At 37.7% G+C, this 12,832-nt stretch overlaps 1 protein-coding gene across 6 annotated transcripts in view; it reads right to left on the reverse strand.

The window, feature by feature from the left end:
- Positions 1-6,886: 6,886 nt before the first annotated feature.
- Positions 6,887-12,832, reverse strand: part of atp2b1a (ATPase plasma membrane Ca2+ transporting 1a) — a 34,793-nt gene continuing 28,847 nt past the window's right edge. For 3 of the 6 annotated variants that reach the window (XM_048156907.1, XM_048156905.1, XM_048156906.1), the window contains 6 exons: positions 11,579-11,792; positions 11,081-11,292; positions 10,832-10,939; positions 10,452-10,640; positions 9,952-10,038; positions 6,887-8,227 (listed from right to left, as the gene is read on the reverse strand). In XM_048156907.1, the coding sequence (XP_048012864.1) occupies positions 7,898-8,227; positions 9,952-10,038; positions 10,452-10,640; positions 10,832-10,939; positions 11,081-11,292; positions 11,579-11,792 (1,140 nt within the window). In that variant the 3' untranslated portion in view covers positions 6,887-7,897. Of the gene's footprint in view, positions 8,228-9,872; positions 10,039-10,451; positions 10,641-10,831; positions 10,940-11,080; positions 11,293-11,578; positions 11,793-12,832 lie in introns of all 6 variants that reach the window. The other 3 variants (XM_048156909.1, XM_048156908.1, XM_048156910.1) reach the window with 2 other exon arrangements.

The following is a 12,832-nucleotide window of genomic DNA, read 5'->3' on the forward strand; positions in this document are numbered from 1 at the left end:
TAAATCTTTTACTACAACGATTCCACTACCATTGTTCCATATATATGCAGAATATGTGGTCTGCGTAGGGCACTAACTACCAAGGGGACACCATCCCAACTTTAACTAAAAAAAGTGAAGGCTGGAATACACGACACGGCTTTTGCCATGATTTGTAGTCTGGAGAAGCTGACGCTAGTTGCTGAATGTCATTCAGTTTTTTTTAGCTTCAGGCTCTGATTCCATCCTGTCTGGGCGTATTAAATGTGTTTGATATTTTGAGCCAATTTTAGAAAACATATACAGTACAGTCCAAAAGTTTGGAACCACTAAGATTTTTAATGTTTTTAAAAGAAGTTTCGTCTGCTCACCAAGGCTACATTTATTTAATTAAAAAACAGTAAAAAAAAACAGTAATATTGTGAAATATTATTACAATTTAAAATAACTGTGTACTATTTAAATATATTTGACAAAGTAATTTATTCCTGTGATGCAAAGCTGAATTTTCAGCATCGTTACTCCAGTCTTCAGTGTCACATGATCCTTCAGAAATCATTCTAATATGCTGATTTGCTGCTCAATAAACATTTATGATTATTTTCAATGTTGAAAACAGTTGTGTACTTTTTTTTTCAGGATTCCTTGATGAATAGAAAGTTCAAAAGAACAGCATTTATCTGAAATACAAAGCTTCTGTAACATTATACACTACCGTTCAAAAGTTTGGGGTCAGTAAGAATTTTTATTTTTATTTTTTTGAAAAGAAATTAAAGAAATGAATACTTTTATTCAGCAAGGATGCATTAAATCAATCAAAAGTGGCAGTAAAGACATTTATAATGTTACAAAAGATTAGATTTCAGATAAACACTGTTCTTTTGAACTTTCTATTCATCAAATAATCCTGAAAAAAAATATTGTACACAAATATTTTGTACAATTGTACACATTAAATGTTTCTTGAGCAGCAGATCAGCATAAGAATGATTTCTGAAGGATCATGTGACACTGAAGACTGGAGTAATGATGCTGAAAATTCAGCTTTGCATCACAGGAATAAATTACTTTGTGAAATATATTCAAATAGAAAACAGTTATTTTAAATTGTAATAATATTTCACAATATTACCGTTTTTTACTGTATTTTTAATTAAATAAATGTAGCCTTGGTGAGCAGATGAAACTTCTTTTAAAAACATTAAAAATCTTAGTGGTTCCAAACTTTTGGACTATACTGTATATTATTTGTCATACATCCCCTAGGTACATGTTTTACGTAAGTTTGTTTTTGGTACAGTTTGAAAATCTGGTAGTGTGTGATCCTCAGTCGTTTAGTGTAATATGCCCAGTATTTTTCTGTAACCATTTTCTGTGAAATAATTAATATCAACATATGCCACATATTTTACTACGATTATGGTTACTATGATTATGAGCTTAATCACATCAATTTGATCAGTGTATTGTTTACATGAGGTAAGGTTTAATTGCAGTATTGCCTCAATCTCATTATAATCGCATTATGAGGGTACATGTTAACAGTCATTGAGACTGCTTTACTGAAGTATAATATTCTCTTGCTGTATTTATTTATTTGCAGGTTGTAGTTTTAGCATTATGTCTTCTGTCTGTTTCTTTGCATAGAATGACTTTTTGCATTTTATAGTGGGATTTTTGGACCACCGCTAGATCCATTTAATCCACCCTAGAGTGTATATGTCACTTGACGTATGAATATTTAAACAATCTTTAGACACTAATTTAAATTTTTTTTTTCAAACTGTGTGCATATGTTTTCTCTTTAAATGTTACAAAGAACATCTTTTTTTTTTATGGGAAGTTGATGGTCTAGTGGTCAGAGCTGATGGTGTGAAAGCTAAGACTAAAGGAGGAGACCAGGGTTCAAATCCCCCCTCTGCTGTTGATTTAAATGAGTGTGGGGATTTTTTCCAAAAAAAAAAAAAATGTTTTATGTTTTTGAAAGTGGGATTCGAACCCAAGCCTCTATTGTAGCCTTGTCCGCAGCCAACATGTGTTTAGCCTTTAGTGCCATCATGGCTTTCACACTGAGTGTTGGTGTTTGAATCACTTTGTTGGATTTAATGACAATTTAATGTAAGCAATAGTGAGATTTGAACTCAGGACTCCAAATGAAGATGCATCATTTTTATCACCTGAGCCACTGAGCCTGAGTTGCTGATGGGAGTTTTGGGTTGAGTTTTATTGAGTGCTCTGAATTAAATAATGAAAAACTTTAGCAGTCAAGGGGCTTGAACCTGTTTCTCGATTGCAACCTTATCATTAAGTAAGGTCTGTTTAACCACTGTGCCACTGTAGTTTATTTGAAACACATGGTCATTTAGGGAGCTTTGTTCAATTTAATGGCAACAGTTTAACTTAATCAGCAGTGGGGTTTGAACTCAGGACTCCAAGACTAAAACACAACACATTATGAACTGAGCCACCAAGTCTGTAGAGATCAGTTTTGTTTTGGATGGAGTTTTATTGAAAGCTTTGGGTCATGTGATGAAAAACATCAACAGTTGTGGGATTTGAACCAAGATTTTCACGCACCATAGGCGAACAATCATCCACTAAGCCACGAATATGGCGATATTTGCCATGGTTTTTTAAATGGTGATTTAGATTTTCAGTTCAGCTACACCAATAATTAGAACAGCAATTTAACACAAGCAATAGTGGGATTTGAACTTGGGACTCCCATATTATAATGCTACAATTTATGAACTGAGCCACTGAGTCTGTGGAGTTTACGGGTGTTTTGGATGGAGTTTTATTGAAAGCTTTGGGTCATGTGATGAAAAACATCAACAGTTGTGGGATTTGAACCAAGATTTTCACGCACCATAGGCGAACAATCATCCACTAAGCCATGAATATGGCGATATTTGTCATGGTTTTTTAAATGGTGATTTAGATTTTCAGTTCAGCTACAACAAAAATTAGAACAGCAATTTAACACAAGCAATAGTGGGATTTGAACTCGAGACTCCCATATCATAACGCAACTGTTTATGAACTGAGCCACTGAGTCTGTAGGGATTAATTTAGTTTTGGATGGAGTTTTATTGAATGCTTTGGTTTTTGGGATGAAAAACATCAACAATTGCGGGATTTGAACCAAGATTTTCACACACCATAGGCAAACAATCACCCACTGAGCCACAGATTTTGTGACGTTAGCCAAGGTTTTTTAAAAGGTGATTGAGATTTTCAGTTCAGCTACACCAATAATTAGAACAGCAATTTAACACAAGCAATAGTGGGACTTGAACTCGGGACTCCCATATTAAAATGCAACAATTTATGAACTGCGCCATTGAGACTGCAGTGTTCAAACGTGCTTTGGATGGAGTTTTATTGAAAGCTTTGGTTTATGTGATGAAAAACATCAACAATTGTGGGATTTGAACCAAGACTTTCATACACCACAGGTGAACAATCATCCACTGAGCCACGAATATGGAGACGTTTGTCACGTTTTTTTAAATGGTGATTTAGATTTTCAGTTCAGCGACAACAAAAATTAGAACAGCAATTTAACACAAGCAGTAGTGGGATTTGAACTCGGGACTCCCATATCATAACGCAACTGTTTATGAACTGAGCCACTGAGTCTTCAGAGTTTGAGAGTGTTTTGGATGGGGTTTTATTGAAAACTTTGGGTCATGTGATGAAAAACATCAACAATTGTGGGATTTGAACCAAGATTTTCACGCACCATAGGCAAACAATCACCCACTGAGCCACAGATTTTGTGACATTTGCCAGGGTTTTTTAAAAGGTGATTTAGATTTTCAGTTCAGCTACAACAATGATTAGAACAGCAATTTAACACAAGCAATAGTGGGAATTGAACTCAAGACTCCCATATCATAACACAACTGTTTATGAACTGAGCCAGCAGAGTTTAAGTGTGTTTTGGATGGAGTTTTATTGAAAACTTTGGGTCATGTGATGAAAAATATCAACAATTGTGGGATTTGAACCAAGATTTTCACGCACCACAGGCAAATAATCATCCACTGAGCCACAGATTTTGGGACTGTGGTCAAGGTTTTTTAAAAGGTGATTTAGATTTTCAGTTCAGGGACAACAAAAGTTAGAACAGCAATTTAACACAAGCAATAGTGGGACTTGAACTCGGGACTCCCATATTAAAATACAACAATTTATGAACTGAGCCATTGAGACTGCAGTGTTCAAATGTGCTTTGGATGGAGTTTTATTGAAAGCTTTGGTTTATGTGATGAAAAACATCAACAATTGTGGGATTTGAACCAAGATTTTCACACACAGTAGGCAAACAATCCACTGAGCCACAGTTTTTTAAAAGGTTATTGAGATTTTCAGTTCAGCTGGAACAATGATTAGAACAGCAATTTAACACAAGCAAGTCTTAATTTTTTATGATGAAAAAAATTGCACAATCAAGGGATTTTTATCCTTGCTTGTATTGTATCATTGACTCCTGAATGTGTGTTTAACTACTAATGCATGTGTGTGGCTTATTAAATAATGACAATTAAATGTATTCAAGAGTGAGATTTGAACTCAAGGCAACAAGCTCCAAGCATAACTTTTCAAAGGCCTGAACCACTGAGTCTGACAAACTCAGGTGTTTTGGGCTAGTTTTGTTGTTTTATATAATGTAAGACATTTAGAAATTGTGGGATTTGAAAGATAGTGCAGCAATATCAATGTTAAAACCACAGTGTCAATGTTCATGAACTGAAATAATAAAGAACTGTATCAAATGTACAAACAATCACAAAAATGGTAATCAAGAACTTTAAAAATTCTTTATGTCAAACTCAAACTGATAGCACATACATAATGTGAGTAAATAACATCGTTTATTCAAATAAAGTTTTTTGTGTAAAAAGAGTACATCAGACCAGCCTGGAAGTTTCTAGTAATCACAAAGACCTTGATTAACTGCTTCAGGTGTTTTTCATTAGGACTGGAGCTAAACTCAGGAAAACTCGGGAAATGGGATTAGGCATTTCTGCTAAATGTACAGATTCTGCAAAAGTCAGCTCAGTAACAAATTCACTCATTATCAACAGCACATATTTCAGCGAACAAATCTCGCTGTGATAAAGCGCAGGAATTTAAGATGTCACGCGACTCACCTGTGAAATGTCTTTAGTGTATTTCTCTTGTAAGAATCTAGCAGTCATTCCTTTGTGTATTCAAGTCATTAAGTGTGTAATGATGTGTAATTCTTAAATAACCGTTTCATATTCTGTGATGGTTTAATACAGATTTTGTTCATATTCTGCTCTATTGCTTTTATCCCTGTTAGGCCTTTAGAAGAACAAATTAATTAGTTGTTGCATTACTTTTATAATCTTTGAATGAATTGTCCTGTAATATTCATATTATAAAGTACAATAATAATCATGGGTTTGCACTTTGTTGTTGTAGCCTTACTGTAGGTAATAATTTACTGTTTTACAAGCCACGAAATAAAACATGACATTACAACTACATTTATTCCAAAGATTACAATATTTAAATATACAAAATAATGTGTTTCCACTACAGAATATAATATGTTTGGACCGTTACACCCAGCCATCCAGAGATGGTTATATAATTATAAAATTTATTAAAAATGAAGGCTGATTGATTATGTGGCATCTGATATGTGCATCCTTTTGAGAAGCACCCATCGAGTCAGTAAATTGAATTGGGCAACCGGAGGATTATGCTCGAGTCGGTTCTTTTTAAAGAACCAGTCAACTGTTCATTACACAAAGCTAGTCGTATGGCTTCTGTAGAATTCTAATAGATGAACTGACTGCTTTTTGGAACTTGCATTATGATTATTAAATCTAATGTGTGCTCAACATGAAGGAAAACATGGCCCTCAGGTTACGCTAAATATCAATTTTTATTCTTAAAAACCATACACGATACTCGACAAGTTTAAAATGTAAGTTGAATCACGATATCCATTTACATTGCGCAAGATAAACAGACATGATCTTTTATTTCCAAACGTTAAGATAAAAAAAAAAAAAAACAGATCCTTAAAACAGATGGATAAACATTCATTCCCATTATAGGAAGACGCTATAGAAAAAAAAGTTATGGATTGTTTTAATATATCTGCTCTAAATTGCAAACTCAAGCATTTTTTTTTTATATTTAATAAACATGAAAAAAAAAATGAAATTACTTATTCAAAAAAAAAAAAAAAAAAAGTGCAGTTGCAATGACTGAACCAATCCGAATCCCTTTCTCCTGTTTTTCTTCCTGTCTTCTCTTTTATTACACTCTTAAATGAACGAGTGGAGAGAAGCAACAGTCTGAACTGGAACCCGCTGCCAAAAAAGTAAGTCTACTCCTAAACATTACAAAAACACAAAACATTAGTATTTTGACCATAAGTTTCATGCTATAAGCCACCCTGAGTATTATATTACTTGGAGAACCAATCACGACCCTTGTTTTAAGAGTGCCCCGCCCCCCCCCAATGAATATAATTTATGTAAAATCCCTGTAGGTCTGGTTCAGCAGGTTGAGATGTTCTCATTTCCGCATAAAAAATACAATTTATTTATATGGTCTGTATCAAAACGTTCCTTGGGAATCTGAAATAAAGTACCCTGTGCTGTGATACCAGTGTTATACGCATGTTTTTTTTGAAAATTCTTCATGTTGATTCCTTTGTGTTTCCAGTACTTCAGGTCTTAAATATATTCTACAAACAATTGCAATATTTTCTTAACTGACAGCAATCTTTATGGAATATGAAGGAGGAAAAAAAAAAAAAAAAAAAAAAAAAAAAGTACAAACTTTGTCATTTTCATATTACCAACAAACCAAAACATTTAAGGAAATTATTTTTCAAAAAACAAAAACATGAAACAAATTTTGAAAACAATTCACTCTTTTTCCTTCCTTTATTTTTCCTTTTGACCGAGACAACAATGTACTACCTATAAGACAGTCTTAAGTTAAAATTCTTTACTTTTTAAAATCATTGCATCCTTTTCAATTCAAATTTTTTTTTTTTTTTTTTTTTTTTTCAGCCTGAGTAAACAAACTTATGATACATTGGCAGGAACTTAAATGTCATTGTTGAACTGACTGTGGACCATTTCAAATAGTTAAATCACAGATGCATTCATTCTTTAAAGGCTGACCTGGTGCGGCCTCCACTTCAAAAATCACACCGTTAAAAGTGTGAAGACTTTTCACACAATTCAACTTCCAAATGAGAATGAGACATGGAATATTGAAACTTAAAAAACAAAAACAAAACTAACAACTTTAAGGGGTGAAATAGTAAGTATGAGAGGAGATGTATGGACAGAGATCCTCGTCTACGGCTCCCTCTCGTCACCAGTCCAATGAAAAAACCTCCCATGGACCTCAATACCTTCTCTGCTATACAAGCCTTAGTGTTTTCTATTTGGCTAGAAGGTTCTATGTATCTACAAATATATAACAAATAAAACTTGCAGGCAAAAATAGTTCGGTTTCCATAGAAACACCCTTTTTTTTCCTGAAAATACAGCAGTATCTGAAATATTTCTTTTATTTCAATTGTCCCCATTTCTCTGCATCAGGAAGCTCTTCCACCAACAAACAGAAGAAAAAAAAAAAAGTATCTACAAACTTTGTAAACAGACCTGTGTCTTCCAAAAAACATAAATAATTCAAAATATTAACAGCCAAATGATGCAGAAATCAGTGTTTGAATAAGCAAAGGGCAAAAAGAACAAAATGTACAACACCATCCAGATAAAGAGAAGCAAAAGCTAAGAGCTAAGCTCCCGAGAGATCCTTGGCTCCGCCCCTCTCATCCAATGAGTTCTCCAAGCTTTAGTCTCTGCGGAGACGAGCAGGTGTCGAGTGTCGTACCGAGGGGCGGAGCTGATCAAAGGGACGTCTCTAGGCTGTGCATGGGGCTCCCGGGAGTTGAGGGCGTGGCTGGCTTGCTGGGATCCAGGAAGAGGTGGATGCCGCTGTCTACGGCGTTATTGTTCTGATTGGGCGAGGGCGGGGGAGGAGGCGTGGGTGTGGCGTTTCTCTTAGTGGGGGCGTCGTCCTCCGCATCGGTGTCGTCGATGAGGGGGATGTGGGGTTCTGAGTCCTCTATCCGGAACTCCGGATGTGTCATGAAGTTGTGGATGGAGCTGCGAGACTCTGGCTTCTCCAGGCCCTCATAGGGCGACAGCGAGCTGCGGAATGCATTCACCACTCGGATCTGTAGGAGAACGGGACGTAAAGTCAGCCTTGCCGCTCACAAGAGATCTACCACTCGTTTGCACACAACAGGCATACTACAAAGTCAAACATCACTTCTTTTTTTTTTTTTTCCTTTTAAGTAAAGGTTAAACCAAAGGTCAAATGGACTGGTTTTAATTGATGAGTGGAGAGCAGTGAGGTTAGCGCACCAAAACCGTCTGAGAGAGAGTGTGCGAGCGGTCAAATGTCGTGCAACTTAGAGAGAGAGAGGACGAAACTCTTGAAAACCTGATGCTTGTGTTACGGTGAGCTTATCCTCTGACCGAGGGACAGAAAATCCTCTTTTCTCAGGATTGAGAAGTAACAGATGTACCAAACTGGAAAAAACTTAGGCGTCTTCTCAGTTGTAAATCACAGATAGCCAATTATTCAAAATGCAAATGAGAAAGAGAGACAGAAAGAGAACAGAAGAGAGAGGACAAGGTAACCCCAGAGGACACAGCTCAACACATGAGGTTAATATTTTTGGGCATGCTTTTATTGGTGGGGAGGGATCGATCACTTATTATGTTGTGAAGTAGAGACGCAAAACTTTAAAGCAGCCAAGCAAGATTAAGCTAACCAGCACAAGTAAATTCACAAACGGTCTAGAGACTGGACCCATGCAGAGCAGCGCTACCTTGTGTTTCAACAGAGGTAAACCTTTGAGTATAGCCCATGACACATTTCACAGAATCTAAGGAGGAATATGCGGCAGTCAGTGTGGTAGCGTTTCAAACTCAGTTTCCCAATGTCCAATATCCATTTCATTAGCAAGACTAAAACAAAAGACGGTTTCAAACAAAATACAAAGTGCCCTGAACAGAGAAAAAGGGTTTGTGGACAGCCAGGACCTGATGAAAGATGGAAATATTGATGTGGTTAGAATCGTGCTGAAAGACAAACAGAAACAACAGCTTTTCCTCCAGTCTCCAGATCTTCCCTGTAAAATAACAAAGTTACATAAAAAAAAAGACAGACAGAGAGAGAGAGAGAGAAAGAGAATGATAAAACTGGCACTGAGTACAGTATGAGCGAGTGTGAGAAAGAAGAAACCGTGTCGAGTACGGACAGTAACGCCAAGAATGAGTGAACGAGCAAAAACTGACACCACAGGAAAGGTGACGAACAGCAGAGAGAGGAGAGGAAGTTCATTTGTGGCTAAACTACAGCACAACATCTCATTTGTTAATCCTACAGAAACCCGAAATACTTACCAGAACGACTCCTTTTAAAATGCCCCACAAACCCATTCACAAGACCGATTTGGTGCGATTGGTCGGGTTATCGGTGTGACCATGGGCGTATACTCAAAACATTTACACGCAGAATACTAAGAGCCCGGAGAGCACGCGCAGGGCTGCAGACACACCAGACGGTATTAGACAACGACTCTTCATCGGTGAAACCCAGCCAAAGCCATCAAACACAGACACAGATACCTCGACCTTAACACTTAAGATATACAGCCGTTAACATTGAGAAGCAATGTGGAAGATGTTTCGAGATACAATTTGTTTCGAACAAGAGAGCGAGAGAGAAGGAAGGACATTAGGAGAAGAATGAAGACCGTTAGGCGAGAGGAGGAAATGTTAATTGTCATGCACTAATAAACACGCACTCACACCCGACAGTGGCAGAAGCGGTGTTGAAGGCAGTAGCAGGAGATAAGGCTACATGTGTAGGGCTAGAAACATTGGTTACATCGTGCTGTTGGCTGGTGCTGGAGGGCTGGCGCCTGACGGCCGCCTGAAAGGAAATTCCGCTCTGGAACGCACTCACTACATCCATCTGGAAGGAATCAGAGAGTGTGATAGGCCCAGAGAACGCACATGAGAGAGAAAGACAGAGTCAGAGGAAGAAGTGAGAAAAGAGAAGGGATAGAGGAAGAAGGGCACCCATATAAAAGAAGACAGAGACAGAGCAGCTGAGAAAGAAAAAAGGCACTGAATTAAAAGAACCTGACCTGACATTTGCCTTTAGCATTGATCGGCTTATTGCACTGATAAACTGCATTAATAAACCCTCTTCCACCAGTATAAGGTCACCATAAGTGGTGAATCGATTGGAGGGTGTACTAACACAAACCATAATCAGAGAAAGGGGAATAAAAAAAACCCGAAACTGATTAAGCAAAGCGGGCGTTTGGGCTCCTGAGCTTGGACAGTGGGGACTGCGGAGTTGGGCTGTTTTTGAGAGGTTACCTGAGTCTGGATGCGGTTGAGGCCTCTGAACCAAAGGATCTGCCCCCTGCGGAGCTCTCGCTCAGCATGGTCGATTTCATCCAGGTCGTCCAGCTCCTCCAACTCCTCATCTGGGATTTCCTCCTTCTGCGTGCCGTGACCAGCAGTCTTCAGGAACTTCAGCCGACTCGTGGGGATTGAGGAAATGATCTGAATGAGAGCACAGATAGATATCAAGTGGCAACAGGAAAAAAAACAAAATGCTCTCAGTTAGGCAATTTAGTTCACTGTCATTAGGGGGCACTGCTCTATTACTTTTGAGGAGTTTGGATTGGTGCAACTTACAGGCTACAAGAAGCTGATTTCTATAATATAAGGAGGAATAGTCAGATGATGCTCACCTGTCCCCAGAGTAGACATCCAAAGCCCAAGAAGACACACCATAGCCACTGTTCAATGTTCAGCCCCACACAGCTGAATGGCTTTCCTCCAAACTGCACGATCACAATCTGAGTGGGAAAGTGGGAAAGGGTTTTTTTTTTTTTTTTCACTTATTAATAAGTTCATGACATTATGCTAGCATTTTTTATTTCAAAAATATCTCTTTAGTCAATGTGCTCTGATTATGGGCCGTCATACAGTGGACATACCTGAATAACAAAAGTCCCAAAGACGATGGAACAGAAGATCAAATTATTGAAAATGCCTTCAAAGACATTTCGTTCCCCGTGGATCTTCCGTGCATTGATTTCATTAAACAGCTGCATCATCACAAAGGTGTTGAAGACGATGGTGTAGTGCTCAGAGGGGGGAGCGTGAAGAGGGGCATTACGCCCACTGTCAATGTCAAATATCTTCTCACCTGAAAGATGAGCAGAAAGTTAAAAAAAAAAGTGCAGTGTTAGAAAGAATACTCTTGAAAGACATGGATCTTCATGGCATCATAACATAATACAGGATATAACAGCAGTTACAATAAACAGGATGCAGTCAAAACAATTCAGAATAACAATTGTTTAATTATTTAAATTATTTTAATATCACAACCTGCAGGCTCCTCCATTTTCAGGGACGTTTGCTTTATGCTATTATAATGTGCTTGGCTTACTTTAAATCACTCTGTTGCCTGAACACGTGTTACTTCTTACCAGCAAAAAGCAGAGTGAAGATGATGGTGAGCTGGTAGACTGCATGACCCAATATGTTCTTCATCATTGTCCTGGAGATGAGGGGTTTATTACGGCCGTAAGGCTTCCTCAGCAGAAGAGATTCAGTGGGGGGTTCAGTGGCCAAGGCCAAAGAGGCAAATGTGTCCATAATCAGATTTACCCATAACATCTGTACAGCTTTCAAAGGAGAGTCCTGGGAGAGTGAGAGAGAACAGAAGGTGACGGTTCTGACCTCATTCACTGCTGCCACCTTCATAACATTCAAAAATACCCTCTCAGTTCTGCATTTGCATGAGCTCTGCCTTTTTTACATTTTGTGCACAGTTTTTCAGGAGAAATCTGCATAATTTTGCATAATTAAAGCTGCAGTCTGTAGTTTTGCACCTTTGTTGCCATCTCTGTTTGAAATCTGCAATTGCAGTTGTTTGCAGAATTATCATTTTTACGTTCATTGTGCCTCTTTAGCGCGGATGAATCTAATGTTGGCTGTCAATCACCAATCAAAGTACTGTACTTTGGAATCACAGATTGTAGTCATGGAAGTATGACCAAAATAAGAATTTTCAACGAAAAATGTCATCTGAACATGTAAGTAATGTGTCTGCCACTTTTGTTCTGACTAACTGAGGGGAAAAAAAGCATTACAGTAAATCACGCTGCCAAAGATGATTAAATCTAATGATTGCTTAGCTCGGATCACGTCAAACCATGCAAATTATTATTACCGTTATACTTTCTCAAACTGTTAATGTTAACAACATCAGCATTGCGTGACTATGTGTATTTAGTGTGTATTAGCTTTACCTATAGGTCCAGTGCTTCCCACACATAGACTTTACTTGGGCGGGCCGCCCATGTATAATAACGGCCACCCAAGTATATTTGGAGACACATTTTTGCTTTTATTATTTTTATCCTCTAATACTTTTATATCCGCCCAAGATAATGAAACCATCCGCAATCGATAAACTAGTCGTTTCGTACCTGCTCGTTATGTGCGCGTCAGAACTGTTTACTCCCGCTGACATTCCTACCGGCGCTGCATTTTCCAAAGTCATAAGGCGGCGCTGTTGCGCGAGCTTGTAGAGACTTCAGACTGCTTCAAAGTGATTCTCAATCAATGAAAAGCGCAGATTTATGCCAAGCAATTGCTAATGAACTCAAGTTGATGAATTATGACAATGTCTACTTCATGGCCTTTATATAAAATGTTTTAGATGATTGTAAGAACCT

The sequence above is a fragment of the Megalobrama amblycephala genome, linkage group LG14 (assembly GCF_018812025.1).
Source record: "Megalobrama amblycephala isolate DHTTF-2021 linkage group LG14, ASM1881202v1, whole genome shotgun sequence".
Taxonomy (NCBI): Eukaryota; Metazoa; Chordata; class Actinopteri; order Cypriniformes; family Xenocyprididae; genus Megalobrama; species Megalobrama amblycephala.